Source organism: Urocitellus parryii, chromosome 7 (assembly GCF_045843805.1).
Source record: "Urocitellus parryii isolate mUroPar1 chromosome 7, mUroPar1.hap1, whole genome shotgun sequence".
Taxonomy (NCBI): Eukaryota; Metazoa; Chordata; class Mammalia; order Rodentia; family Sciuridae; genus Urocitellus; species Urocitellus parryii.
In genome coordinates, this window is record NC_135537.1 from 70,411,527 (window position 1) to 70,438,382 (window position 26,856).

General features: G+C 35.6%; 1 protein-coding gene across 1 annotated transcript in view; it reads left to right on the forward strand.

Moving 5' to 3' along the window:
- C7H8orf34 (chromosome 7 C8orf34 homolog) overlaps positions 1–26,856 on the forward strand; it is a 394,600-nt gene that overhangs the window by 351,843 nt on the left and 15,901 nt on the right. The window contains 2 exon segments of the mRNA XM_026407762.2: positions 6,219–6,266; positions 16,032–16,125. Of these exon segments, the coding sequence (XP_026263547.2) occupies positions 6,219–6,266; positions 16,032–16,125 (142 nt within the window).

The following is a 26,856-nucleotide window of genomic DNA, read 5'->3' on the forward strand; positions in this document are numbered from 1 at the left end:
TTTTTTAAAAAGTCAATTTAATATTTTTATGTTTTAGTAATATGAAAATAAACATTCAAAACACCAAATTTTAAAAATATTTATTAATACATACTTTTTATATTTCAAGGTAAAATTTCTATTTAAGGACTATTTGTGAATTCTAAATAATAGAACTTTCTTCAATGAGCTTATTTCACATTCAGTAACAATATCTTACCACTGATTTTTGGAAGTGACTTACCTTCTTCATCCTATTATTTATCATCTTAATGATTTGTGTAGACTGCATACCTTAACTACCAGCTAAAACTGGTTTCCATTCATTCACTTTTTTGTTGTTGTTGTTTTGGTACCAGGGACTGAACTCAACCACTGACTTACTGAGCCACATCCCCACCTTTTTTATATTTTATTTAGAGACATGGTCTCACTGAGTTACTAAGTGCCTCGCCAAATTACTGAGACTGGCTTTAAACTTGTGATCCTCCTGCCTCAGCTTCCTGAGCCACTGGGATTACCACTCATCCACTTTTTTTTTTTTAAGAGAGAGAGAGAGAGAGAGAGAGAGAGAGAGAGAGAGAGAGAGAGAGAGAGAGAATTTTAATTTCTTTTTCATTTTCAGTGCTGAGGATCGAACCCGGGACGCATGCACGCCAGGCGAGCGTGCTACTGCTTGAGCCATATCCCAGCCCACCACTCATCTACTTTTGAAACATTAGTTGCCACACCCTGTATCAGAATTTGAGAAGCAAAAATTAATTAAAACATTTTTTTTTGTGCTTTACCAATTTAATTCGAAAATAAAGACCAAGTAACCAATGATCAAGTGAACTGTGATACACACCTGTAATCCCAGCGGCTCCAGAGGCTGAGGCAAGTTTGGCAAGTTCAAAGTCAGTCTAGGCAATTTAGAGAGGCACTTAGCAATTCAGCAAGACCCTGTCCCTAAATAAAATATAAGAAAGGGTGGGGATATGGCTCAGTGATTAAGCATCCCTGGGTTCAATCCTCAGTAGCAAAAAAAAAAAAAAAAATTGTGATATGCGCTTTGATACAGATGTGTGAAGGTAGCACCTAAAGGCTTGAGTGAGGCAGCCAGAGAAGTTTCCCTGCCTTTAATGGAAGGGTGGAGGTGCAGAGGCTCCCACATTGATGGCAGAATTGGGTGGGAAGGACAGAAATCTGGCATGGTCCTAGAAATCTGCATAATTGACAAGGCAGGAGGCAGGGAAACCAGTATGTGGGTGGATCATGAAGATTCACCCATTTACAACCAATAATGCGCGCTGTAGTTGCCAAAGTCTTTGAAGTTTTCAGAATCTTTCATAATAGTCATCTTATATGAAACACCACTCTGTGGTTCTGGTGTCTGAAATTCATAGATGAGTAAACCAGCTTTAGAAAAAAAGGTGTGACTCTTCAAGAACTCATGGTGACAATTTGCTGTATTGGCACACTAAAACCATTTCAGAAAGAATGCATGGATTCTAGTTTTTTTTTTAATGATAGTAGTGAAATAATATTAACATGGATATGATAGATTAATCAACATAAGACATAGGCCTGGAGCAACTACTAGTTCAGTGTTAGATGGAACTTTCTAAAGCCAATTGACCAATCAGGGCCTTGCACATGCTAGGCAGGCACTCTACCATTGAGCTACATATCTAACCCCTTGTTCCTTCTAAAGGGACACATTTGATCAAATCTGAAATTGCTGATTCCTGCTACAGGTACCACCTGAGGCACCAATGGACCTTGGAAGCAAAGTGAATCATAACATCTTGTCTTAACAGAACCACTGTCTTTTGGTCCTAGCAATGCTAAAGCAGTCAAATGTCTTCTGTACAGGCTAAAGGTGTCATTTTCAGAGAAAGGTGATCTGCACAGTTTGACCTTGAAATTACGGACCAATTGGAAATAGATATCTCTGCACATTCTCCGGGACATCAATCATAGTCAGTGCCTGTGTAGTGTGCCAAGTACTGAAAGCTGAATCAATCTCCTCATCATCTGTCATAAATTCAGTAATGCTGTATTAACAGCACATTTAGAAAGCACAATATCTAGCCATCCTGTTAGCAACTGTATTTCAGAAACTTCTAGCATGAAACTAAGAAGTGACAGATGATATTGGTATCCCTATATCTGAAAATACAGTGCATATTTCAGGGCATAGTAAATTTAGTGTCCTTCCCCGTATTTCTGTAGTTTCATATAACTGCTCAGTTGTGCCTGGGCCCTTGCACAAAATTTTCCTTCTTTCTAGTATGAGTCCTTCTCCTTATTCAGCTCCTTCATCAGGCTAATTGGCCAAGCCTTTAGGACTAAGCTTAAAAATAATTTCCTCAAGAGTTACACTCTATATTTTATCTTCATCAAACATATGCAGTGACTCGACAGCTCTCAGCACATGAGAGTTCTCAACACACGCTTGTTAAATAAATGAAAAGTTAGGTGCACTTCTATCTTTTCCTCAACGCAAGCTGGTTTTACCTGTGTCAAGTAAATTTTCCTTTAGATTTCAATGACTTATATATCTGTTTTCTGAAGGTTAAGATTTTAGTTTTTATGATAGGGATTGATTCTTGTTCAATTCTTTATCCCAAGACCTATGTGGCACCCAATACCTGTGGAATAAATGTTGGGTTCGCTGTTCTAGGTCCGTAGGAATCCGAAATGCTTTGACTGATCCTATTGAGCTCTTGTCTTTCCATGGGTCACACAAACCTTCTTAAGAGGGTGCTCTGTGTTAGCATTGTTTTTCGGTTTCACTTGGAAGAAGGTGGAAAGAAAGATCATTCTGATGAAACAGGGTTTTCATGAAACATTTTTTGAAGGAAATTAATACCAGAGATCCTAGATGTGTAATGTTTGAGAATAAATGTACAGTATATTTGTATAAAAGGTCCAGTATATTTGCCCCTTGTCTTAGAATCAGTAAAAGATGAATAGAAAATACTTCATGGTTGAAATAAGAGAGGCTCTGATAGTGAAAAATGGCAATGGATTGAGGAGAGTGTGGACCTCCTCTTACTTCTGTTTCTCATTGAGAATGTTTCTTTAACAGTAAAATTAACCAAGGTAGCTCAAAGAACCACTTTCTCCAACAGCCAACATCCCCTGTCATCTGTTAAACGATAATCACTTTGGTTCCCCCTCCAACTTTCCCTGACTTTACAATATATTTTCTAATTCACATTTAAAACATGTTTTATCTCAACTGTGATTATATAAGGAATTCATGATAAGCAAAACCATATTGCAGGAAATACCTTTTCTTGTTTCTTTTCTTCTCCCTCTCTCTTTTTGTTAATGCATAGTTTCCATGTATTCTGCCCTTTCCCTCCTTCACATGCCCCTTTCTTTTTTTTTTTTTTTTTTTTGTATCCCCTTTACCCTCTTTGTTTTTCAAGGGAAATTGCACTGGGGTAGTTTTGATTCACTTCCAGGTGATTACCAAAATTTTATGTTGTTAGAATGACTTGATACTTAAAATGCCAATTCTTCATAATTAAGAAAGACTGAACTGAAATTGATAGCTTTGGGTTTTGAAAGGGATTATATTTCATTGGTGCTTCCAGTAGGGGGAGGAGGGAATCCAGCATTTCTGTGGTCCCATGATGGAAATGAAGAACCTGAGATAGACATATTGGACCAAAGCTCTTGAATGGAGCCAGCTCTCCTGACCCTAAGAATCAGAGATCCTGACATCTTGTTCTTTGCTTTGTCTACTCGGCCTTTGCTGCATCTGTAATTCTCTCTGCAACCTGCAAAGTGGTTGTTTCCTCTGTATTTTCCCCCTAGAGTCTTTTATTTTGTTCTCCTTATTCAGCGGTACCAACCTTGTCATTGATTTATGAAGGACAATTGCAGCCAAACTCCAATGAAATAAATGGTAGCATGTAGATTTCTTCTTCCAAGCTAAATAACAGTCACAGACGGATTACCCAAAGAATAATGATTTTATTTGGGAATGACAGAGCATTGTAATGGCATTACATGTGCCATAGTAAAGTATGAGTATATTCAAGAAGGTCAAGACAAGGGGAAGTTTTAAAGGTGAAAGTGAGAAGTTTATGTAAGCTACTTAGATACTAAGTTCATTGGTCTTGGAGATGCCTGTGGTGGTGGAGGGGTTGGCAAGAGTTTATTGGTGCAGATTCCACTGCTGGGCCAGTATTCTATGGAGAGACTCTTGTTTGAATTGTTGCAGTATTAAAGAATGTTAAAGATCAACTTTGTTACAGAAATCTGTGCATACGTGTGACTGCAAAGCACAGAGTATGTGTAGAATGAGGCATGTGCTAGGCCTTTGAATACTCCTTGAGAAAGTCCTTATCTCAGATAGACAGACATGGGTCCTCCCCCTCATAACTTCCCTCTCTAATTTTGTCTGAGTCTGACAAGAAGGAGTTTGTCCTCATATCAACTTTCACAGTCATTTTCTCTGGTGTAGATATTCAAAGACCTGGCACTGTGGGAAGAAGCAGAGCTGTCAAGAACTCTGCTTTATTTCTATTCGATCATCCAGAAAGCCTTCGGTCATCATGAGGTCCAGCAGAAGACTGCAAATGTACAAATTGGGAAAACCATTGCCCTCCAGTTCCCAGGAGACAAATCTCCCTTCTCAGCGAGCTGCTGGGCACTGCTCCCTGCTGCCTCGCTGTTAACCCTCCTGAGTTCAGAGGCTGCCAGGCAGGCTTCAAGTGCTGGCTGCCCAGAAAGGTGCATTTGTAACTCTAAGCAGTTTGCCACCTTCCCCTCTGAGCAGGCAAAGGGAAGGGATTATGAGCATGCAAGTACAAGTTCTGTCACACAAAAGAGCCACATTGGAAAAGCCCACAGCATTCCTCCTCTAGTTGTTCAAATGAGGGCAGCTAGTGTAGCAAGTTCAGCCCTAAGAAGTTTATCTGAAGTGAGTTTCCAGTCCTCTCTGTGTACTTGGAGTTAAATCCCTCACAGTTTAGAGGACTTATATGGATTCAATTTTTTTCCAAATAGTTTATGCTTTAGTTTAAGATAACAGAACTATCTTATCTCTCTCACTATTTATCCATTAAAAATCCTACAAGCTTGGAAGCATTTGGAAACAGTTAAACTGCAACATATTGATTTTTTTCACTAGTGGAAACCATGATTTGGAAAAAAAAATAGTACCATCTCTGTGGTTCGACCTATGATGTCTATGTTTTTAGGAATATTAGCATCTTACTCCTAGCTTAATTTTTAGTTTTTGATGTTTTTTTTCCCTCTCCACTCCAAGTGTGGAGCACACACCAGAAAATTTTTTTAACTATATTTCTTACTTTTTTTTTTTAAATTTAAGCAAGGTAAAAGAATGTCAGAAGTCATTCAGTTCTAGCAATACTCCTTGACATTAGTCACTTTACTTATCCCATTCTGACTTTGATTTCTCTCCCTTATCAAATTGGCCTAAGGATGTCTTGCCCTCAAGTTTTCCTGAAAAAGCAATTTAATGAGATAATGTAGATGAGGCTCCTTGAAAAGTTAAAAAAGTTTCCATAGAAACCAATATAAGCTTTATTCACATTTATTTAGTGATCTTTTAAACACATATGGTGGCCTGACGTTTATTATTTCATGATACCTCAGAATTTGTTTCCAAATGTCTCTGGCCATGGAGTGTAAAAATATTACTTATTCAAACTAACAAGCTGTTTGACAAGTTGAAATCTATGTTTAACTTGGTTGTTTTAAATTTCAGTGATTTAAATCTCAGTGGTTACTAGTATTCAAGATAAAAAATAAGAGTGCTAGAGTAGGCACAAATAATGGAAAGTTTACTACTTTAAGGCTCATAAAGTGAGAAAAATTGAATGTACTTATTGAATTTAAAGGCTAATGATACATATTTTTTCCATAAAATATTTTTAAGTCCAAGTATTAGATCTTAACACAAATTTACAGAATTAGCAAGTTCTCATCTAATTTATTAAATTAATAGCAAATTTTATAAATTTGTTTAGCATTCTGCTCTAAGACTTAGTTAGATACTCTAGCAGATTATTTATTTATACTAATTAAAACTGACTTGAAAGATATATTGTCATCTCAAAAAAAATTATCTCTCTTTTAAAGAGCAGAAACTGCCCATCTGATACTCTCTAAAGAGACGGTGGGGAAGAGTCACCTCTGTCCTGCTCTCAGATCTCCATAACTCATTCTTTCTCCTTCTCCTGACTTTTTCAATCTTTCTTCCTCTTTGTCTCTAGGGAGAAGTCTCCAGTGGTGGACACCCACTGAAAAACTATCCGGAAGAAGTAAGTTTTAAGGCAGCCTTCAAAACACAGTCTGAAAACAGTCTGAAAACCAGTGGATAGAGTTCCCAAAGCTTGATCTGGAGATAAACCCCAGTGGTCACTGAATTAGTGTATCCTGAACACTTACTTGCACTTTCTTCACCTACCTGTAGTGCTCCTAGTCTATATATGTGCTTTGATTGGTCCACAATAACAGTATGACAATAAATGTCCTCAAAATAGCTTTTGTTTATCATTGGTAGATAGTTCCTGTGTAGCCGTTCAGTCATCTTGAGCATGAACCTAGTACCATCACATATTTCCATTTACAGATATTTGCTGATACCCTGATGAAGGTTTGATTGTTCATGAAAAGAAAAGAAAGACCTCATCAATGCTTTTATGGAAAGAACAATCTAATACTAAGTTGACATTCATTCCTGTGGCAAATGCTCATCCAGATGACATTTGAAAAGGTGTTACACACCTTGTGTGTGTTACAACACAAAGTGCTTTCCCAACATTAAAATATGCAATAGAAGTCCCTTGAAAACCCCTTTGGATTCTTGGGCTTATTTTTGGATATATTTTTGGGTATTCTGTGTCACAGAACTTTGGACTGAATACTGAGTATTTGGGAACTCTCAGAAAAACCAGTGGATAGAGTTCCCAAAGCTTGATCTGGAGATAAATCACAGTAGTCACTGAATTAGCCAGCTGAACCTGCTGCAGGTGAAGGGGTATGGGAAGCAGTTTGGTGATGGTATTTTAGCAGTACTAACTACCTGGTTTCAATGTTACTTCTCAGCAGGCAAGACTCTGTTCCTATATAACAATTTTGCATGTGTGAGCCCACTCAAAAACCTGACTCTGCTGTGTAGTTCCTACATACATAGTTTATTTAGAATGTGTGTCAATACTTAAACTCTCACTTGCTTCCATATATCATTTGGAGAGCAAAATTGGAATGCATAACACCCCTTCAAGTTTTTTTGTTTTTTGTACTGGAGATTAAACCCAGGACTGCTTAACCACTGAGCCACATACCCAGGCCCCGGACACCCCACTTTTAAAAAATATATTTTATTTAGAGACAGGGTCTTCCTGAATTGCTTAGGACCTCACTAATTTGCTGAGGCTGGGTTTGAATGCACAATCTTCCCACCTCAGCCTCCTCGCTGCTAGGATTACAGGCATGTGCTGCCATCCCTGGCTGCCCACCCATTAAGATTTACATACCTATTTAGAGGTGGTTGAAGCTTTGCCAAAGACCCCTGCAGAAAGAGTGACCAAAGGAGAAAAAAAGACATGTCTATATAGCTGTTTGAATTCAGGTTAGAAAAGTCAAAATATATAAGGCAAAAAAAAAAAAATAGTGGAACAACAACCCTAAATTTCGGTTTAATGAATTTGATGCAGAGATTGAGTAGAAGATGTTTAGCAACTAGCACAGCAATCAATGTTGCCTGCAGGAAGGAAGACACTATTTTTGAGGTATTCATCAGTAGAACTTCCCTTTAGGATTCTGTTTAGGATTGCTGGGTTCTGCATTCCTCACTTGTTGGTAGGGTTGGAGGTGGCTGGCCTCCTCCAGAAATAGGGTGTCTAATGCCTCTTTTAATGTGTCCTGTCTGGATCTAACTCTGTGGAAGAAGAGGATCTCTAAGGCGCTGGTATAAGAAATGGGCTGCTAACTATGATGGAAATGCTACAATCAGGCTTATCCTAATTATGTAATTCTAATTCAAGAAAAGCGCCTGATTTTCTCTGAAACTACCAATGCACAATGTGCAATGTAAGTGTGCATGCCATATATAAGCATGAATCCTTTATTTGGCAAGAAGGTTGAGAATTTTACCTTCTCTTAGGATGCTTGAAGGGCATTGCTCCTCAGAGAGGCCCTCTGACTACGTCAGCATTATCTTGGGGCTTGTAAGAAATACACAAACTTGGGATTGCTGAATACTTAAAGATTTAAAAATCATCCTACCAAGATCTCTGTGATTCATAAATACCCCAGGTGGTGAGAAGTACAGTTCTAAAGAATCCTTTCCAGTATTATTTCTGGAGATTTTTGTATATTGTGGTGTTACCAGCAGCACACCTCAGGGGCTTAGCCTGGGTCTTGGCTGGCAGAATGCAGCAGTGTGAAAAAATAGGCAAACAATGGAAAAAGGAAAAATGTATTTTATACAGTTTGATGGAGATTGCTTCTTCCTCCACCAGCCCCACTGAATCAGTCACAATTTACAGAAACAAAAGCCAGGTGATACCCAGAGGTAGATTTAGTTAGTCTGTGTTAGGTAGTTCCCGGTATAGGGGATCTCCACTTTAACCTCCATGGCCTCTGCCAGGTCAGAGCATGCAGCTCTGCAGCCTCCATCTGAGCATAAGGAAGTTGTGTTCAATTTCAGAAGGATCCCCAACTTCAGTCTGTTTCATAGGAAGAAGTTTTATGTAGCTATAGGTAAAAATGTGAGCCATAAAATGATATTATTTTGTTCTTTTTCTCACTTAATACTCTTACTTTACTTTTGCCATTTTCCTTCTAAATTTTAGTAGAATCAGGAAACAATAAACAACATTTTAAGAATGTTAGAGGCATTGATGTTAAAAGCAAGCTAGCAAACATTTGCTTTTATTTAGTACACACAAAAATTCAAATAAATCACAATGTTTACATTTTTAAGATATTTAACATTTCTTGAAGTTTGAAGAACTCTTTGCAGATCAAAGTTTCTGTTTTTTTGTTTGTTTGTTTAAATCTAGTCTTTAGTAAAGGTAGAATCATAACATACAACATTAGGCAGTTTTGTTTAGACCTAAATCAAAACTGAAGAGAAAATATATTCTCCCTTAAGAGTAAGGCTAAAAGATAAGTTTTATTCTATATTTTCTATTTGTTAGAGTGTTGTTTTTTCAGAATAATATTTGTGTTTTTGACCGAATAAAAATGAGGTATTTTATAATAGTCTACTTTTCTTGACCTTCAAAATATCTCTGATAGTGAAGTTACAAACTTACATGCTCTTTGCTTGCTAACTCAAAGTGGAATCATAATTTCATAACAGAATTTTTAGCGTTTAGAATGATAATGTCATTGCTCAATGAGTACTATATAGATAGAGTTGAGAACAACTTAACAAATTTAAGCATGAATCTTGGTTGTTACACCTTTTGTAGAGAAGTTAATCTCTTTAAAATATCACATTTCCTAGATGAATCATTGGGAAGCAATATGGTACACTAGTTGAAAATCGCCTACGTGGTAGTGAAATGTTGTGATTTAAATATAGATGCATGAAGATAAGAATTGTCACCTTAAGCAGTTAAGAATTCTTAAAGAACCCAAGAAGTTAATGATTTTTCAAACTTTTTAAAGAGCAATTTACAGTGGTCCTTACAACTTTGGGAATCGGGGTCGGGCTCTAAATTCCTCAATAGGACACCCATAGCACAAGAGTTAATAACTAGAATCAACAAATGGGACTTACTCAAACTAAAAAGTTTTTTCTCAGCAAAAGAAACAATAAGAGAGGTAAATAGGGAGCCTACATCCTGGGAACAAATCTTTACTCCTCAAACTTCAGATAGAGCCCTAATATCCAGAGTATATAAAGAACTCAAAAAATTAAACAATAAGAAAACAAATAACCCAATCAATAAATGGGCCAAGGATCTGAACAGACACTTCTCAGAGGAGGACATACAATCAATCAATAAGTACATGAAAAAATGCTCACCATCTCTAGCAGTCAGAGAAATGCAAATCAAAACCACCCTAAGATACCATCTCACCCCAGTAAGATTGGCAGCCATTAGAAAGTCAAACAACAACAAGTGCTGGCGAGGATGTGGGGAAAAGGGTACACTTGTACATTGCTGATGGGACTGCAAATTGGTGCGGCCAATTTGGAAAGCAGTATGGAGATTTCTTGGAAAGCTGGGAATGGAACCACCATTTGACCCAGCTATTCCCCTTCTTGGTCTACTCCCTAAAGACCTAAAAAGAGCATGCTACAGGGACACTGCTACATCGATGTTCATAGCAGCACAATTCACAATAACAAGACTGTGGAACCAACCTAGATGCCCTTCAATAGACGAATGGATAAAAAAAAATGTGGCATTTATACACAATGGAGTATTACTCTGCATTAAAAAATCACAAAAACATAGAATTTGCAGGGAAATGGATGGCATTAGAACAGATTATGCTAAGTGAAGCTAGCCAATCCCTAAAAAACAAATGCCAAATGTTTTCTTTGATATAAGGAGAGTAACTAAGAACAGAGTTGGGAGGAACAACATGAGAAGAAGATTAACATTAAATGGGTGAGAGGTGGGAGGGAAAAGGAAAGAGAAGGGAAATTGCATGGAAATGGAAGGAGACCTTCATGGTTATACAAAATTACATACAAGAGGAAGGGAGGGGAAAGGGGGGAAAAAACAAGGGGGAGAAATGAATTACAGTAGATGGGGTAGAGAGAGACGATGGGAGGGGAGGGGATGGGGGATAGTAGAAGATAGGAAAGGCAGCAGAATACAACAGACACTAGTATGGCAATATGTAAATCAATGGAAGTGTAACCAATGTGATGCTGCAATCTGTATACGGGGTAAAAATGGGAGTTCATAACCCACTTGAATCAAAGTGTGAAATATGATTTGTCAAGAACTATGTAATGTTTTGAACAACCAACAGTAAAAATAAATAAACAAATAAATAAACAAACAAACAAATAAATAAATAAACAAACAACTTTGGGAAGCTAGTGGTGAAGGCCAGAACACCCTCAAGGTCATGGGCAAGTGGCAGCTTCACAGACTCTAAGGGTGTCAGACAGGGAGAGAAGCATTGGAGGAAGGCAAGCCTCTTTTGAATCTGTTAGCTTGATTTTGTGAGCCCTTCCATCTGAAATGGAAAGGTGATCAATTCTCTGAACAAAATATCTTAGAATCATTTCTGGCCAGTTTGCATTGTTTCTCCTGTGTTGTATTCTGTGATCTCCAGCATACTGAAGTTCCAACTCTATTTCTGGTGGGGAACATATGACATTATCTTCTATAATAAGTAAGTTACTTTATTTTTATCCTTCTTAGGGATTTCTTTGTTAAAAGCTGAAGCCAATTATTATTTATTATCACAGTTTTATTTGGCTTGGTTAACTGGGAAACAAGTATTTTTTCCCCTGAAGAAAATCAGTTTGTCATTGACAATCATTAACAATAGATTTATGTTGTTCAATAACAACTTTTAAAAGATTATAATAGTACTGTCATACAGATGCAAACTGAAGACATGTCAAAGATTTATGTTACTAATAAATCAATGAGGGAACAAGTAACATGTTAAAAGGAGAATTCAAACTGTCACATATGCAGACAAATAGGGATGCTGAAGTGAAGTTATAAATAGATGCAAAAACTGTCAAAATAAAATCATCTCAATAGGATAATAATCAATTGCACTATAAAAGAATGAAATTGAATTTCATGTAGGCAAGAATATTTGGCACTTTTATAATTGTCTATAAAATATAATTATAAAGTAGCTAAAGTCAATGAAAGATCAAGAGCCTCTATAGAATTAGGTAACTGGAAGTCATGTTATAAAATGACTTTTCATTGACTACCCCTGACAGTTTTTCTTCCTTTTTCAAGTCTTTGGCAACTTTACTTTGCAATTTGCTTGGAAAGGAAAACCACCAAATGCAATGAGTTAGAATATAGGATGGAGTGTGATCATAATGCATTGTCAATATAGCAAATATGTCCTGTAAATTTGAGTAGTTAATTTTGCAATGTTTCTTACAATCTACCATATTTTTCTAACTTTATTATTACTCCTTTCTTCTTTTATCAGATCCTATTATTTCAAACTATAGTTCCCCAAACTTGGTGAATTCTTTTTTCTTATAGTTTAATTGTCCTTTTGCAGTTCTTAAAAGAAGTGGGCTATAGAATCATACTTTCACAGCTTGGTTGTATGGGTTCTTTTATTAATAAATATAAAAAAGAAAGTTATTCACAAACTTTGCTAATTTAACTATGTCAATTATATGTAGGAAATTTCCTTTTCTTACAGGTACAGGACCAATTCTTCATCAGTAGAAGCAGTCTGTCTATTCAATGTATCTAGAATTGAGTGTGATTTTGTTTTGCTTTATATATACCATGATTCAGGGATCCTTGTTTTGTTTTGTTTTAAGAGATTCTGTGGCTAAAGAAGTAAAATAAAAATTATTGAGTCTTTCTGAAAAGTGGAAACTAATGTATTTCCATACTTAAACATACTTATACCAAGAGGAAAGAAATACTTAGTTAATTTAGAATTTAAGTGTCCACTAGTGAAAATTTGAACAAAGAAACATTTTTTTTCTTTCTAAGTATGCAGAACTTCCATAGCCACATGTGACATAAATCACTGATTGCATTTAGAGAATCTAAAAATAAGCTATCCATGTGGAACAATACAGCTGAACTTTATAAAGCACTTATTCTGTTAGCAGATAGAATGATATGTTGATTCAGGGCTGGCAACTGTTTCCCATATGATCCATGTCACTGTTTCCCACCCCTCCTAGTTACTGGACATTTGCTATACTCACAGTGAAAGTGTTTTAGAAAAAGAATGAATAGTGTTTCTTCTAAAAGCAGCCCAGAGAATTTACTCTTGGGAATATGAAAGGGCTTATACCGAACTCAGACATAGTTTAAAGTGCCTGTAGAAAATTTTTGAATAAACTTAACAAAGAAGAATGCATCAGCTCTTGTGTATAAAATGTTCAAGATTTTACCTCCTTGACCCCATCAAAAAGAATTATATGTAGACTGTTGGGCTGAGCTTTGGACATGTCCTATTGGCACTGATAAAGCAAACAGGTGCATTATATTACTAGCTGTATTCCAGGGAAAACCAAAGTAAAACAGTTGTATCATCATCTATTAATAGTAATATTTATTCTATGTTTATGATTCTAATAACTCAACATTTTCAAGTTCTTCCCAAACTACATATTTTTCTAACTAATGTTCCATTTGTACTTTTTGTAATTTACAATAAACAAAGAATAGTTCGATGCTGCTTATCTTCTCAGGAGTAAGGCCATTAAACCCAGAAACCAATCAGTACTACTGATTAATATTCTGAACTATTGTGGCGGAAAATTGACATATGCATCACATCTTTTCTTATGAAAAAGGATTTTAGTATTTAGTACAAAAGGTAAATAACTTATATTTTATTATTAGGTAGAATGCTTGCCTACTGTGTATGAGACACTGTTTGACCCTAGCTCTGAAAAAAAAAAACCACATTATCATTATTATCATTTTATTTACTTATATGTTTGTTTATTTGTGCAGAACAGCTGATTAAAAAACCTTTAAAAAACCTCTTGCATACACTAGGCAAATGCTCTAACACTGAGCTACACTGCCAGCCTCAAAATATGTTTTCTTAAAAGAGATTTTCTTTTGATCACTTTAAATTTTTCTGCTTTACATGAAGAGCCTGAATCTTGATCTTATCTTAAAACACCAAAACCATCATTTTTTGTATTTCTTTAAAATCCGAGACTGCATTTTTTTTTTCAAAAAAAAAAATTCAAGAAAGAATGTGATTTTTCCCTCTGTTACATATGAAATTTTGAAGTCTTACTTCTACCATCATCTCTAGAGTTGTGGAATTTAAAATCTAAGTTTTTTAAAGTTTTTTACTGCTTTTTGTATAATTCTAAGGTCAAATCAAATATGATACATTTTAAAAGATTTAAGCTAAATCATACAAATAAATATCAATTTATATTAAGTAATATATAGAAAATCTTTAATGTTTTGCAAACTTTCCCTTCAGTAGCTCGTCTACTGAATGTCTCCCACATTCAGTCACATAAAGAAGAGTGGAGACCTAGATGTGGACCACTTGTGAAGGACTAGACATTGTCTAATCTAGTACCTTCACCCTCTTCGTGTTGTCCCGAGAGGGGAAGTAACTGACCCAATCTAAACAAGATTAAAATAAAAAATATCTCCTCATCTCTAAGGCAAGGACTTTTCCCTGAAGAGCTCATGGCTCATTGGATAATAAAGTTTCAATCCGAAGAACGGACTATTTTCAAGATCTGCTGAAGCTAAAATTCTTAGTAATGAACTTCTCACTTTGTTCAGCATTCCACAAGTTTTTCTTAATGTCTTTTTTCTGTTCCAGATTCCATCCAGGATACCACATTGGATTCACTAGTTCTATCTCCTTAGGTCCTTCTCGATTGTGACCCTTTCTCAGGCTTCTCTTGTGTTTCATGACGCTAGCAATTTTGACTTTGGGCTAGTCAAATATTTTGACTAGTACTGGTCATATATTTTGTTTTTGTCCTTCCGTTGATATTTGTTGGATATTTTTCCTCATCATCAGACTGGGATACTGTTTTTAGAAAGAACATAGATATAAAATTCTGTTACTCAGTCCCTATTTTGTGGCAGGTACTATAATAGATGGAGGAAATGCATAGGGGAAATATTTACCCATGCCTTCAAGGACCTTCTAGGCTACTATGGAGACAGTGGGTTACTGAAAGTATGATTACTATAGACTCATTGTTATATGAGTACCTTAAACACTTGAAGGAATGGAGGAGCATCCTGGCCTTGGAGGACTGGAAAGCCTTCCAGCAGAGGTGACACTGGAGCCTTGGAGGAAGAGTGTTAATGTTGGAGAGAGATAAGGAACTGCAGTGTAAAACACCCTGTTAGATTGTGCGATATGACAAAATTGATGCTACCCGTTAACTACAACGGGGTGGTGGGTGTGGGTTGACGATCAGGCTAATGGGTATGGATCCTGACAGGTCTTGAGTTAGACTCTGGGAATAAATGAGAGAACCTTTGAAAGATTATGAGCAAGCTAATGATAACATACAGGCTTCTAAAAACACTGAAGTCAGAGGGAAACATTAAGAAAAAATTAGAGATTATAAAAATTGGCCATAAAATTTTTCACAGATGGTTATTATTACAGTCAAAATGGGAGATGGTTGGGATGGGGACATAGCTCAACGGTAGAGCATTTGTGCACCATGCCTGAGGCTCAGTTTAGTCCTCAGGACCACAAATGACAACAGCACCAAGAACAACAAAAAACAACATGGGAAATGGTGACTTTTGTTTAGTGACTGAAAGGAAAGAGCAGTAAGAGAGGATACAGGGAACATTTTTACAGAACTCATGAGTAGAATCTAAATGTGGTGGTATGCACTTTTACTTCCAGCAGCTTGGGTGGTTGAGGCAGGAGGATCATTTGACCCTAAGAATTCAAGACAAACACAGAAAAAAAGCTAAAAGAAGAGGAAGGCGACAATGAAGGAATACTGAAGGGCAAAGTTGAGTGAAGTGTTCCCTAAGTCCTACTAATCTGTTTTCTGATTAAAAGAAATTTAAATGTTGTTTGGAAAGAGGCACATTTTATGCAATTTTTTATTCCATAAAATTCATATTTCCAAGAATGAGTGTTAACATTGCTATAGAAGTATTAATGTAACAGGAAAATAGTTAGATATTTCTTCTGAAGATTCTAAATCTTATTAAAATAGAAATGTAAACAAAGGTAGTTTTGTGACTCATATCTATGACATGAAAACAAATTTAAACTTCCAGCTCTTCTCTATCACCGAGGAGTTCTTCTTAGGGTTTTTGAACATGCAGTTTATAAAAGCAGAGTTGTTCACCCATACTGGTGCTCCTGATATCAGTCTAGATTCTCATCTAAAATAATTTGTTTTCTTGCAGGATGAATCTTTAAAGCAACTACAGGTACTTCATCAACCATGGCTCTTGCCAAGTGACACAGAGAGTGAAGGCGTCGAGGCAGAACAAGACAAACGTGAGTAGACACTGCTGTTTATTGACAAACTGCATTTACCAAGAAGAAACCCACAATAAAGATATTTAATTTTCATAGCATTAAACAACTTCTGCAAAAAAATGTGAAACTTGATTATAGAGAACATTTTAAAATAAACTACACTTCAGGTCCATAAGTTTGATTCAGTGGCATCCTAATTATGATATAAAGGTCTACAAACTAACTTTCAAAAAAAATTATTCTTCTTGAAGACTAGCATGAAATGCTCTGTTAAAATGTGAATCTTCTATCGATATTGTAGAATTATATCAGTGACAACTTGTTATTTAAGGAGCTTAAAGAATGTTAGGATCCATTTATTATTTATATAAAATTATCTTGGTTGGTTAAATGAATAAATTTATATTAAATTCATAATTACAAATTTATGAATATATAAATATATATAAACTAAGACCATAACATAAATTATCATAGATTTTTTTGTGATACCAGAGAATGAATCCAGAGGTGCTTAAACACTGAGCTACATCCCCAGCCCTTTATATTTTTTTATTTTGAGACAGAGTCTCACTAAGTTGTTGAGGTAGGATTCAAACTTGTGATCCTCCAGCTTTAGGCTCCTGAATCACTGAGATTACAGGAATGTACCACTATGCCTGGCATAATATATAATTTAAGACAAATAGCATATATGATTCTTGATTTTAAGTTTCTGGATTATTGTATCAAGACAAGGATCCCTATACTGTGGCATGTCATGCTCTGCAGGGGATTAGTAATAGACATCTGGGTTCAGACATTTTGTTGAGAGGTTTGTGTTTGGATTATATAGAAATAGCACAAACTTTTAAAAAGTAGCATATATAAAAATTTAGAACCAATTGTAGGTTACAGAGGGAAATAACTATGTTTCAGGTATATGATAATGGCCCTCATCATAGCCAGTGTGAAGTTAATTAATAACTCTCCTGAGCCACAACCGCTAGAGATAGCTAATATGATATACAGGTAACATCAAGATTCCATACCCTGGGGTCCTACCAGGAAATCACTCTCACAGGCTTAAAGGCATTAAGAACACCCTATTCCACTTCCATAGCCATAGGTGTATGTGAACAGAGGGAGCACAGGGAGGAGAGGGGCAAAGTGACAGGATGCTTAGATTTGAGGAGGCAGAGGGCCCCTGTGTCACTCAGCTGTGTCCTTGGAAATATGGTGAAAACCATGATGACATTTTATAGATTCTACTGGAGGGGAAAAAAAAAACACCTTCAATATACAACAGATTTTTGAAAACTCTGAAAGTGGATTTCACTGTAAACAAGTAGAAAAGTACGAAGAATACATTGGAAGGTCTAAAGCAGAAATTCTAAGTAAAATGGTCTAGAATCAAATGGTTTGTGGTACAAAGAAGAGAATCTACAAATCTGAAGAAAATTAATAATGGTCCAAAACTTTTATGAAAAAAAAACAAACTCAAACACATATGCAATCCCCACATACATGCACCATCTTACATATATTTAAATATACAAAGCTCTTACTCTAGAATTTGTGTTCAGTAATTTTCACTAAATTCTTTTGAGGCTTTTTATAAATGTTGCATTAAAAAAATAAAAAAAAAACATTTAGGCATCTGTATTTCTATTGTCTAAACACTAAATATGTATACATACACACACACACACTAAATACACACACACATACACTATCTTAATTATATATGTGCTGTATCTAATTAACTAGAACTTAATATAGAAAAATATTTGTCAAGCCAGGCATGATGGTATATACCTGTAATCCCAGTGGCTCGGGAGGCTGAGGCAGGGAGATTGCAAGTTCAAAGTCAGCCTCAGGAAAAGTGAGGCACTGTCTCTAAATAAAATACAAAATAGGGCTGGGGATGTGGCTCAGTGGTTGAGTGTCCCTGAATTCCATCACTGGTACTCCCTGTAGCCCCTACCAAAAAAAAAAAAAAAAAAGAATTTATCAGAATAGTATATTCTATCCAGTTCCAGATTTCAATTTATTTCCCTTATTCCAAATCCTTGTGTCTACAATAAGCATTAACCCCAGAAAACAGCCTAATAATGTAAAAGATACAAAAAATACTCAGAATTTTCTTTGGTCTTTGTCATCTAATACATCCTGCCTTTCTGCATATCTTCATAAGATTTTGAGAATGTCATTTTCTCCTCTTCCACTAGGTGCTGATTATTTCAGAGAGTCCATTTGTTTTCTTGATCTTAAAGGGATTCATAATAAACCCTCAATAAGTATCAGTTAAATTAATCAATGAGTAAATAAGTGAGTTAAAAAATGAATAGAGGGCTGGAGATGTGGCTTAAGCAGTAGCATGCTCGCCTGGCATGCGTGGGGCCCTGGGTTCAATCCCCAGCACTACATAAAAATAAAATAAAAAGATGTTGTGTCCACCGAAAACTAAAAAGTAAATATTAAAAAATTCTCTTTCTCTCTCTCTTTAAAAAAAAATTTAAAAAATGAATAGATTTCTTTGGTGCTTTCCTACTTATCAGGACAGTTGGAAATTTAAAGCAAACAACTGTGACTTTAAATAATTGTTATAAAATTATTTATGGTTTTATTATAATTTTAATATTGAATTCATTGTTTTATCTGTGGATTTTGCTGAATGGTCTATCAATCATTCTAAGGAAGACCATTCCTGAACTCTTGTAACCAGGGACCTAGAACCAAAAATATTTGATCTCAGCAATATCATACTGGGCACTGACCCTTGACAATGGTAAACTGTTTGAAATAAAATCAGGGTTTAAAATAATTAGGTGGTAATCATAGCCATCTGGAAGTGGAATGCTAGCTAGCATTGTAGCCAGTCTCTTTGCACAGATGCAAATATTTTTCAAGAATAACTTCCAACAGCCAAGGGCTGGGACATGTGCAAGTTGGATCCACTGAAGCACTGATATCTCCATTTGCTCTCAAAGCCTATAGTTTGTGAAACAGCTAGAAAGATCCATGTGGATCATCTACCTTTTTTTTCCCAGTGAAAGGAAATAAATGACATAAATTGATGTGATCCCAGCATCTAATATAGAATTTATAGGCTTATATACTAGAAATTTATGAGTCAAGAAGAGAAGTTCATCATTCCAACAGTAACACCTGTTTCTTGACTCAGCTTTCTGTAAATAATGCCTAAGTAATTTTATGGATTTCTTCATTTTCTCCTGAGACAAAATTATCATGGCAGGAATTTTCCAAATAATGTCAGTTGTTTTCAGTGGTGCATATTTCTTATTGCACCATTTTAAAACAAGATTGATCTCAAATAAATATTACAAAAGAACACTTTTTAAGAAATGATATCAGAAGCAATTAAGTGGGAAACTTCATAAATTTTTATTATAAATGAGTTAAGCAGAACACTTAAGTAGATTTTTTTTGCTTTTAGTGGAAAAGTATAAATTATAGCTGTATAAATTAAACTGATTAATTAAATTAAACTGATGTCTAGGGTGTTTTTGTTTTTAATCTCCCACATTATAACTAAAGTTACTAAATTAATCAAAATAAGGCTGTTAGGATCTACTCAGGTTCTCCATATTCTTAGACTGTACTTCAGACCTATTGACAAAGAGCTTCAGTATATGGAACTCTGATTTCTGCATTTTAAGTAATTCCTCAGATGATCTTTGCTTTTTCTAAGATTGAGAACCACTGGGAGGGAAGGTTCAATGAGTCAGGAAGTTTTTTTTTTTAAAGAAATGACTCCACAGTGCTGTTCGACTTTGGATCTTCTTTCTGTAGGCCTCTTCCTCACCCATTAATTAAGTTAGTGTATAAAATATGGAGTGGGAGAAGAAAGAAGATTGAAATTTGGAGGAATAAGTGTGGAGGAAAATTGAAGGACAGATCCTCTTTCGATGCTTACCAAGTCAAAAAATCAGAAGTCATCTAGATACCATTCAGCCAGTATCCTCTAACTTCATTTTCCATTTTTTAAAAGTATGGATAACCCAGATAAAAATGAATGGGAATAAACAGAAAATGAAAAGCAAACCAAACCATCAAATCAACACAGATACCCTAAATCAAGAAACAAAGAGTTGGAATGGCATGTAGAAGCTAATGATGTCAAGATACACTGAGACTTCAAATTGGAGGCCTGAGGTTGTAATGTTTATCATAACAGATGATTTGCTGCTGGGTCTGCGTAAGTGTATACAATACTGTGCGAAGCCTGCACACTTAGGGCTGCCTCAGGCATGGAAAGGGAAGGAAAATATCTGTAGTCCTCAGCTGTGGAAAAAGTGAGGAAGATTGCTATCTGTACTGGACTTTGGATGATATATACAGTTCTCTATGAGAAAATAAACTCTTAGGTCTGTACTTCAGTTGTTGGGTTTAAAGGTAAACTCCCTATGTTGTTAGGAACCCTAATTTATAGAAACAATTGGCTATCACCATTCAAATTCATAGGATCCCTTTTGTATATGAATGCAAAACTGGGGCACTCACATCTCAAATATTTTAAAGTCAACTTTTGCTAAAGGTAAGCTCTCAGCCAAGATTTACAAAACTGTATTAAAAATTGTAGTAACACCAGGGAGAGTCTAGGTGCAATAGAATTACCACGTTCAGAATGGAAAGAAATAGGTCAATCTGAAAGAGATTGCATTAAAAGTATGTTTGAAATACTTAAATATCTAAAGAGAATGAAAAATCCATACTGAAAGAACTAGAAAGTGAGAAAAAAAGACACATTTAAAAGAATTTAAAACATTCAGGCTAAAAAAATCATAACATTAAAAATTGAATCAATGTATGAAATAGTTCTTTAAAACTGTGAAGAGTGAATTAGACAAATGAAAAATGTGTAAAAGATAAAAGAAAAATGTGTAAAAAATAAAGAAGCTAAGCACATTAGTGCACACCTGTAACCCTAGCTACTTGAGAGGCTGAGGCAAGAGGGTTGCAAGTTCAAGTTTGGTGTGGGCCACTTAGCAAGACCCTATCTCAAAATAAAAATAATAAAGATGGTCGGGGGTATAGCTCAGTGGTAGATCACTTGCTTAGCTTATGCAAGGGCATGAGTTTTATCTCTAGTACAAAAAAAAAAAAAAGAAACTCTGAGCAACAGGTTAAGCAGTATATGAGATATACACATACATAAATGTCACATATACATGCATATAAACATATATAACTTACAGTATTTATATATGTAAATAAGTATACATAAATATATATTCAGATTATACATATATTAAATACATTATATATGGCTTGTCTATGTATGTGCAAGTATATATGTATATGTAAGTATATATATGTAAGCCGTATAAATCCAAACTCCAAAAGAAATAGAAAGACATGCAATGATGAAAGATAATGACTGAAATGTTTGCAGAATTAATGAAAGGTTTTAATTTTCAAATAGAAAAGAATGACTAACATTATTTATTTTAATGTTCACTTTACAAAAATATTGGATATAGTTAGGAGAGAAGAATCTTCAAAATAACCAGAAACAGTATGTAGGATGTATATGAAAAGAATAAAGTAGGGCTTAAGGACCATTCTCATCAGTGGAGACTGAATGCCTCCGAAGACTGCCAGGCAATCCTCTGCCCACAGAGACATTGGGCAAGCAACTGCCCCTCTTTATTGATGGTTTCCACTTGGCAAGACTTCATTCTCAAACTTTTTTTGACATGATTTATTTGAATATATTTATAGTAGTTAATTAAAAATCCTGTATAGTAAGTCCATCAACTGGGCTACCTTAAAATAGTTTAATTGACTGCTTTATTCCTGTTGTGGGCCATATGTTCTTGTTTTGCAATATGTCACTTATTATTTTTATTACTATGTTATTTGCTATATATAGCCACTTGAAGCCTCTGCTCAATAGTTTAGTGGTCAGCTTATGATCAGACAAGATGCTAAGGCATGCCACTGACATTCTTTCAGTTTTCAACTCAGCTTACAAAGAGCCTTTAAGTTAAGCAGAAGTAAGAGATCTGTATCAGGTGTTTTCTAGCAGACAAATAGCACTGCACACCTTTGTAGCTTCCTGTGGACATCTCATTCAGCAGGTTTACTTCTATGTTTTTATTTTATTTTTTGTAAGCCTTTTATTTGCCTCAACTAGTATTATTGTATCAAGTAGCTGCTATGAAAAACTACTGCCCCTGGACATTTTTGAAAATCCTAGAGGCAGATTTTCTTCCAAAGGGAACTTTAATTCAGGTGAAATAAAGAAAAGCTCAATAAGTGAGGATTATCCAGGTATTTTCTTTTTTAAAAAATATTTAGTTTTTAGTTATAGTTGGATACATACCTTTATTTCACTTATTTATTTTTATGTAGTGCTGAGGATTGAACCCAGGTCTCACACGTTGAAGGTGATCGCCCAACCACTGAGCCACAACCCCAGCCCCTATCCAGGTATTTTCCATAGAAGACACAGTGACAATTCTCGGAGGATATAGTATTTGGGAACTCCAAATCTATTCTGTTTTCTGAAGTGAATATAGGCTGCTTTGATCACAGTTACTGTTACCATGAGGGCATGTTTTTCAGAGCTGGAGAAAAGTGTATTGATATAGGTCAAGTTAAAACTCTATACAGCACAATGTTGGTGTTGAGATTCAGCTGTTTTTCTTGACTTAATGTTCTATAGCTTATACTAAACCATTAGTTAATTTCCAGGATTATAAAAAAATAATTTTTGATGATTCTTTTTTTAGGGGGGTTGTATTAGAAATTGAACTCAGAGGCACTTGACCACTAAGCCACATTCCTAGCCCCATTTTGTATTTTATTTAGAGACGGGGTCTCACAGAGTTGTTTAGTGCCTTGCTTTTTGCTGAGGCTGACTTTGAACTCAAAATCCTCCTGTCTCAGACTCCCAAACCACTGGGATCACAGGCGTGTGTCACCATACCCAGACATCTTTGATGATTCTTGCAAGTATTTCAATTATTTTTGTAATGGAAATCAAATACACCTCATCACTCAGTCCTTTTGAATTTTTTTTTTTAATTTTCAGACAGGAGTTTCTGAGGCTGGTCTCAAACCTGGTGGTTCAAGGACCACTTCGACTTGGTCCTCCTACCTCAGCCTCCTGAGTCTTTGGGATTACAGGGGTGCATCACCGTGCCTGGCTTCTAATTGCTTCTATTAGGAGGTTTTCAGAGGCCCCTACACCAATATTCCAGAGATGCTTCTCCTTTCTTATTTTCTTTATTGTCAGCCTGGTTTCCTTTTTGATTGAGAAGGAGAGGGAGTGTGAAATTTTCATAATGGGGTATTAGAACCAGACAGTAGCCACTTCTCTGAGTCCTAGTTGCATGAAAATCTATTAAAAATAATTGTGATAAAGTAAATTTAAGGAAATTCTACATATTCCTATATTTGAAGGACTCTCAACTATAAGACATTGACATTGTTAAAATGACAGCTTTTCAAGAGGAACAAAGCAACTGTATAATTTTAAATGAACAGGTCAAGTATAATCAGCATCTTAGCCACTGTTAGACTTGAGGAAATGCTATTGAGACTCTTCTAAAATATTCATGCCATAAAATCACCTGGTAGTCCTGTACATAGTAGCAAGATCTGTTTGACTATGCATAGCCTAATGTTTTTGCATATTTATTTGAACTCTTTGCAGAATAAGGTTAACTTCTACTTTCAGAATATCTATGGTTGACAGAATCTCAAGTTCTGGAAGAATAAGTGCTCTGAACTTTTAAGCTGTGCTAAACTAGTCTAATCTCTCAATCTTATTTGTCTCCATTAATTAACTATGGGGTAATTGAGGTTCCAAGAGACTGCATGCTTGTTCATGCCACCTAGTGAGCAGCAGAGGCAGAACTAGAGCCAAGATCTTCTAATTAGACCTAGTACTATTACCCCCATTGCACCATCCCCAATCATGGCCACCCCCACTCCTATTACCAAGGAGTGACACAGTTTATGCCGTGTTTCTTGGGAGCAGAAAGGTGTGGGGCATAACTGGAGCTACAGGATGCCATTGTCTTCAGACTATGATGTGGCTTTTCACCTTGAAGAAAAAGCTTTCTTCTTTTAACCTAACCTCAGGTAATTTCTTCCCAGGTTGTCTTCTAGGATTTATATTTAAGGTGTTCATGTGATAGTGGTGTTAAGGTATCACTGCTGATTCTGTCCCTAGCTCCAAACTGAGGCTCTGATGTGTTACTAAAAAACATGAAGGGGAGCAGTGGACCATATAGAATAAATATGAAAATGAGTTCATGGCTAATTAGCTCGGGCAGGACTCAGAGCCTCAGGAGACTTGGACATCTCTGGATTTTAATAGTATTAGGATTATGGTATCAGAAATAAGGATTTGGCTATACATATCCCAGGAAGTGAAAGAGGACTTTGTTACTTCTTCAGCTTGGTTACCCTCCAATACACATATTTGTAGAGAAAAGACATGCCCTGGAAACAACAAAGAATAGGATAATAGCAATAGAATAAAACAACACCAAGATGACGATAAAGATGCACTCTCAAAGTCAAAATGACAAAACCATAAAGCAAACTGTAGTGGGTTCTTTTGGAAAGCTCAAAAGAAATCTTGATTCTACTTTAATCCCATTTTTTGATGTCAATTTTCTATGAACTTTAGAAAATTCTAAAGCATAGAAGACAATGAATCCTCTAAATTAGATATATCCGACATTTGCAGTTTAATATCTGTAATTATCATAAATGCTTCAGGATTGATCTTTAACCAATAAATGTCCATTGACATAATTACTCTTAATTATCTATTAAAAGTAAGCTAATCCAATGACAAATTGCAATTTTCTATTGTAATACCAATTACTGAGAATTATTTTGGTTACAAATACATTTTTGTAATTTCTAGAGGACAAATACCTGTGAACCATTCATGGGTATTCTTGCATTGACATAGTTCCCATGATTGTGATAAAACTCTGATAATATAAAAGGTTCAATTGATTCCTAAGGCCCTCAATAATTAAAAATGGTAACATTTAATAATGTGTAAAGTTTAATCTCATCAAATAAACTATTACTATATTTAATGGAAAAATGTGTCATGTTGCTCAGCAGTATGTAGGATTACATGCTTCAGAGTCCCTGCTTTGTTTATTAAACTTCTTTGTCATGTGTAACAGTTGTCAGAAAATTTCATAGAGAGTATTGGATAGGCTGTGCTTGAATAAGATAGCTTAAATTTTGTTTTGCAATGCAATTTTATTTTGGATTAGAGTATTATACAGAGTTGAATTCTTTAACACTGAAAATGGAAGATGTATGGTCCAATTTTTTTTTGGTTTTTGTTTTTAAAGAAATCAAAGATATAAACGAGTAGCACATGTTTTTAATCCTTTCACTAAACACTTTGTCTTGGAGTATTCTTATATTTGTTCTAGGTGTGGCCTGAAATTTAAAAATAAAACAATAAAAATAAAATGAAAGAAAGTCTAGTTCATTTTCTTGGCCCTGGATGAATATAATTTGGGGGCAGCTTTATGTCAGATGGAGTGTATCTTTCACAAATGAGAAGAATGTATTGGATAGTTGCAAGTAAATCTGAATTGTTTATCTCTATGGATATTTTTGTGTGTTTATCTTCAGTCATTGAAAAAAAAACATATCAGTCAAAAAGTTTCATGATTTCCTTTGGCTCTTTTTGCAGCATTCACCTACTTCACCGTCACAAATTAAATGAACTTGGAAAAATTGTCCCAATTCAGAAATTTAGTTAAGACTATCCAACATAAACCCATATGCACTATTGGTGAGATTATTTCCTTAGAACAATTATATTTGTGAATCTAAAAAAGTATATGTATATGTAATGTATGTATTATTGAAAGGTCAGCTCGGTAATTCCCATGACACAAGTATTGGCTACCATGTGTGCACTCCGTAGCATGGGATTTATGAAGATAAGTAATCTATCATCTCTTTTGGTTATCAAGTCACAAAGAATTTCATAAATACCTGAATCAATCGTCATACTATTTTTTTTGTGTGTACATGTGTGGGGTACATAAGATTGAATCAAGGGCCTTGCTCATGTTAGGCAAGCACTCTACCATTGAGCTATATCCCTGTCCCTTTTTAAATTTTTATTTTGAGACAGGGTCTTGCTGAGCTGCCCAGAAATGACCTTGAATTTATGATCCGCTGAACTCAGCCTCCTGTGTAGCTGGGATTACAAGGTGTGCACCATAGCACCAGGCTAGTCATATTATTTTCTTAGTCATACTATTTTTTTTAAAGGAGCTATCATGTTGGAGGGACTTTGATGAAGAAAGTAGGGATGAGTAGGATCTCAAAGAGTAGGGAAAAGCCAAAAGTAGCAAGAATCACAGCATGGGAAAGCCTACAAAGACAGGAAGAGCATCATTATTCTTGATGGCCCAGAGAACATGGCAGTTGTATTGTTTGAAAGAGACATCAGATAAAGAAGATTAGAGAGAAGTCTTATCTCAAAAAGGGCTGGGGCTGTAACTCAGTGGTAGAGGGCTTCCCACCTAACATGTGGGAAGTTCTAGGTAAAATCCCCAGTGCCACAAAAACAAAGATTGAGCCCTTATCTGAAGTCGTGAGGTAGATGTGACTTCCTATGAAGGGATGTAACTGTTTTCTCACCACATGTGTAGTCTCACAGACTCACACCATTTCACAGATGGGCAACATCTTCCGAACCTTTTAATTTTAAAAGTGAGGAGACTAAAGCCCAAAGAA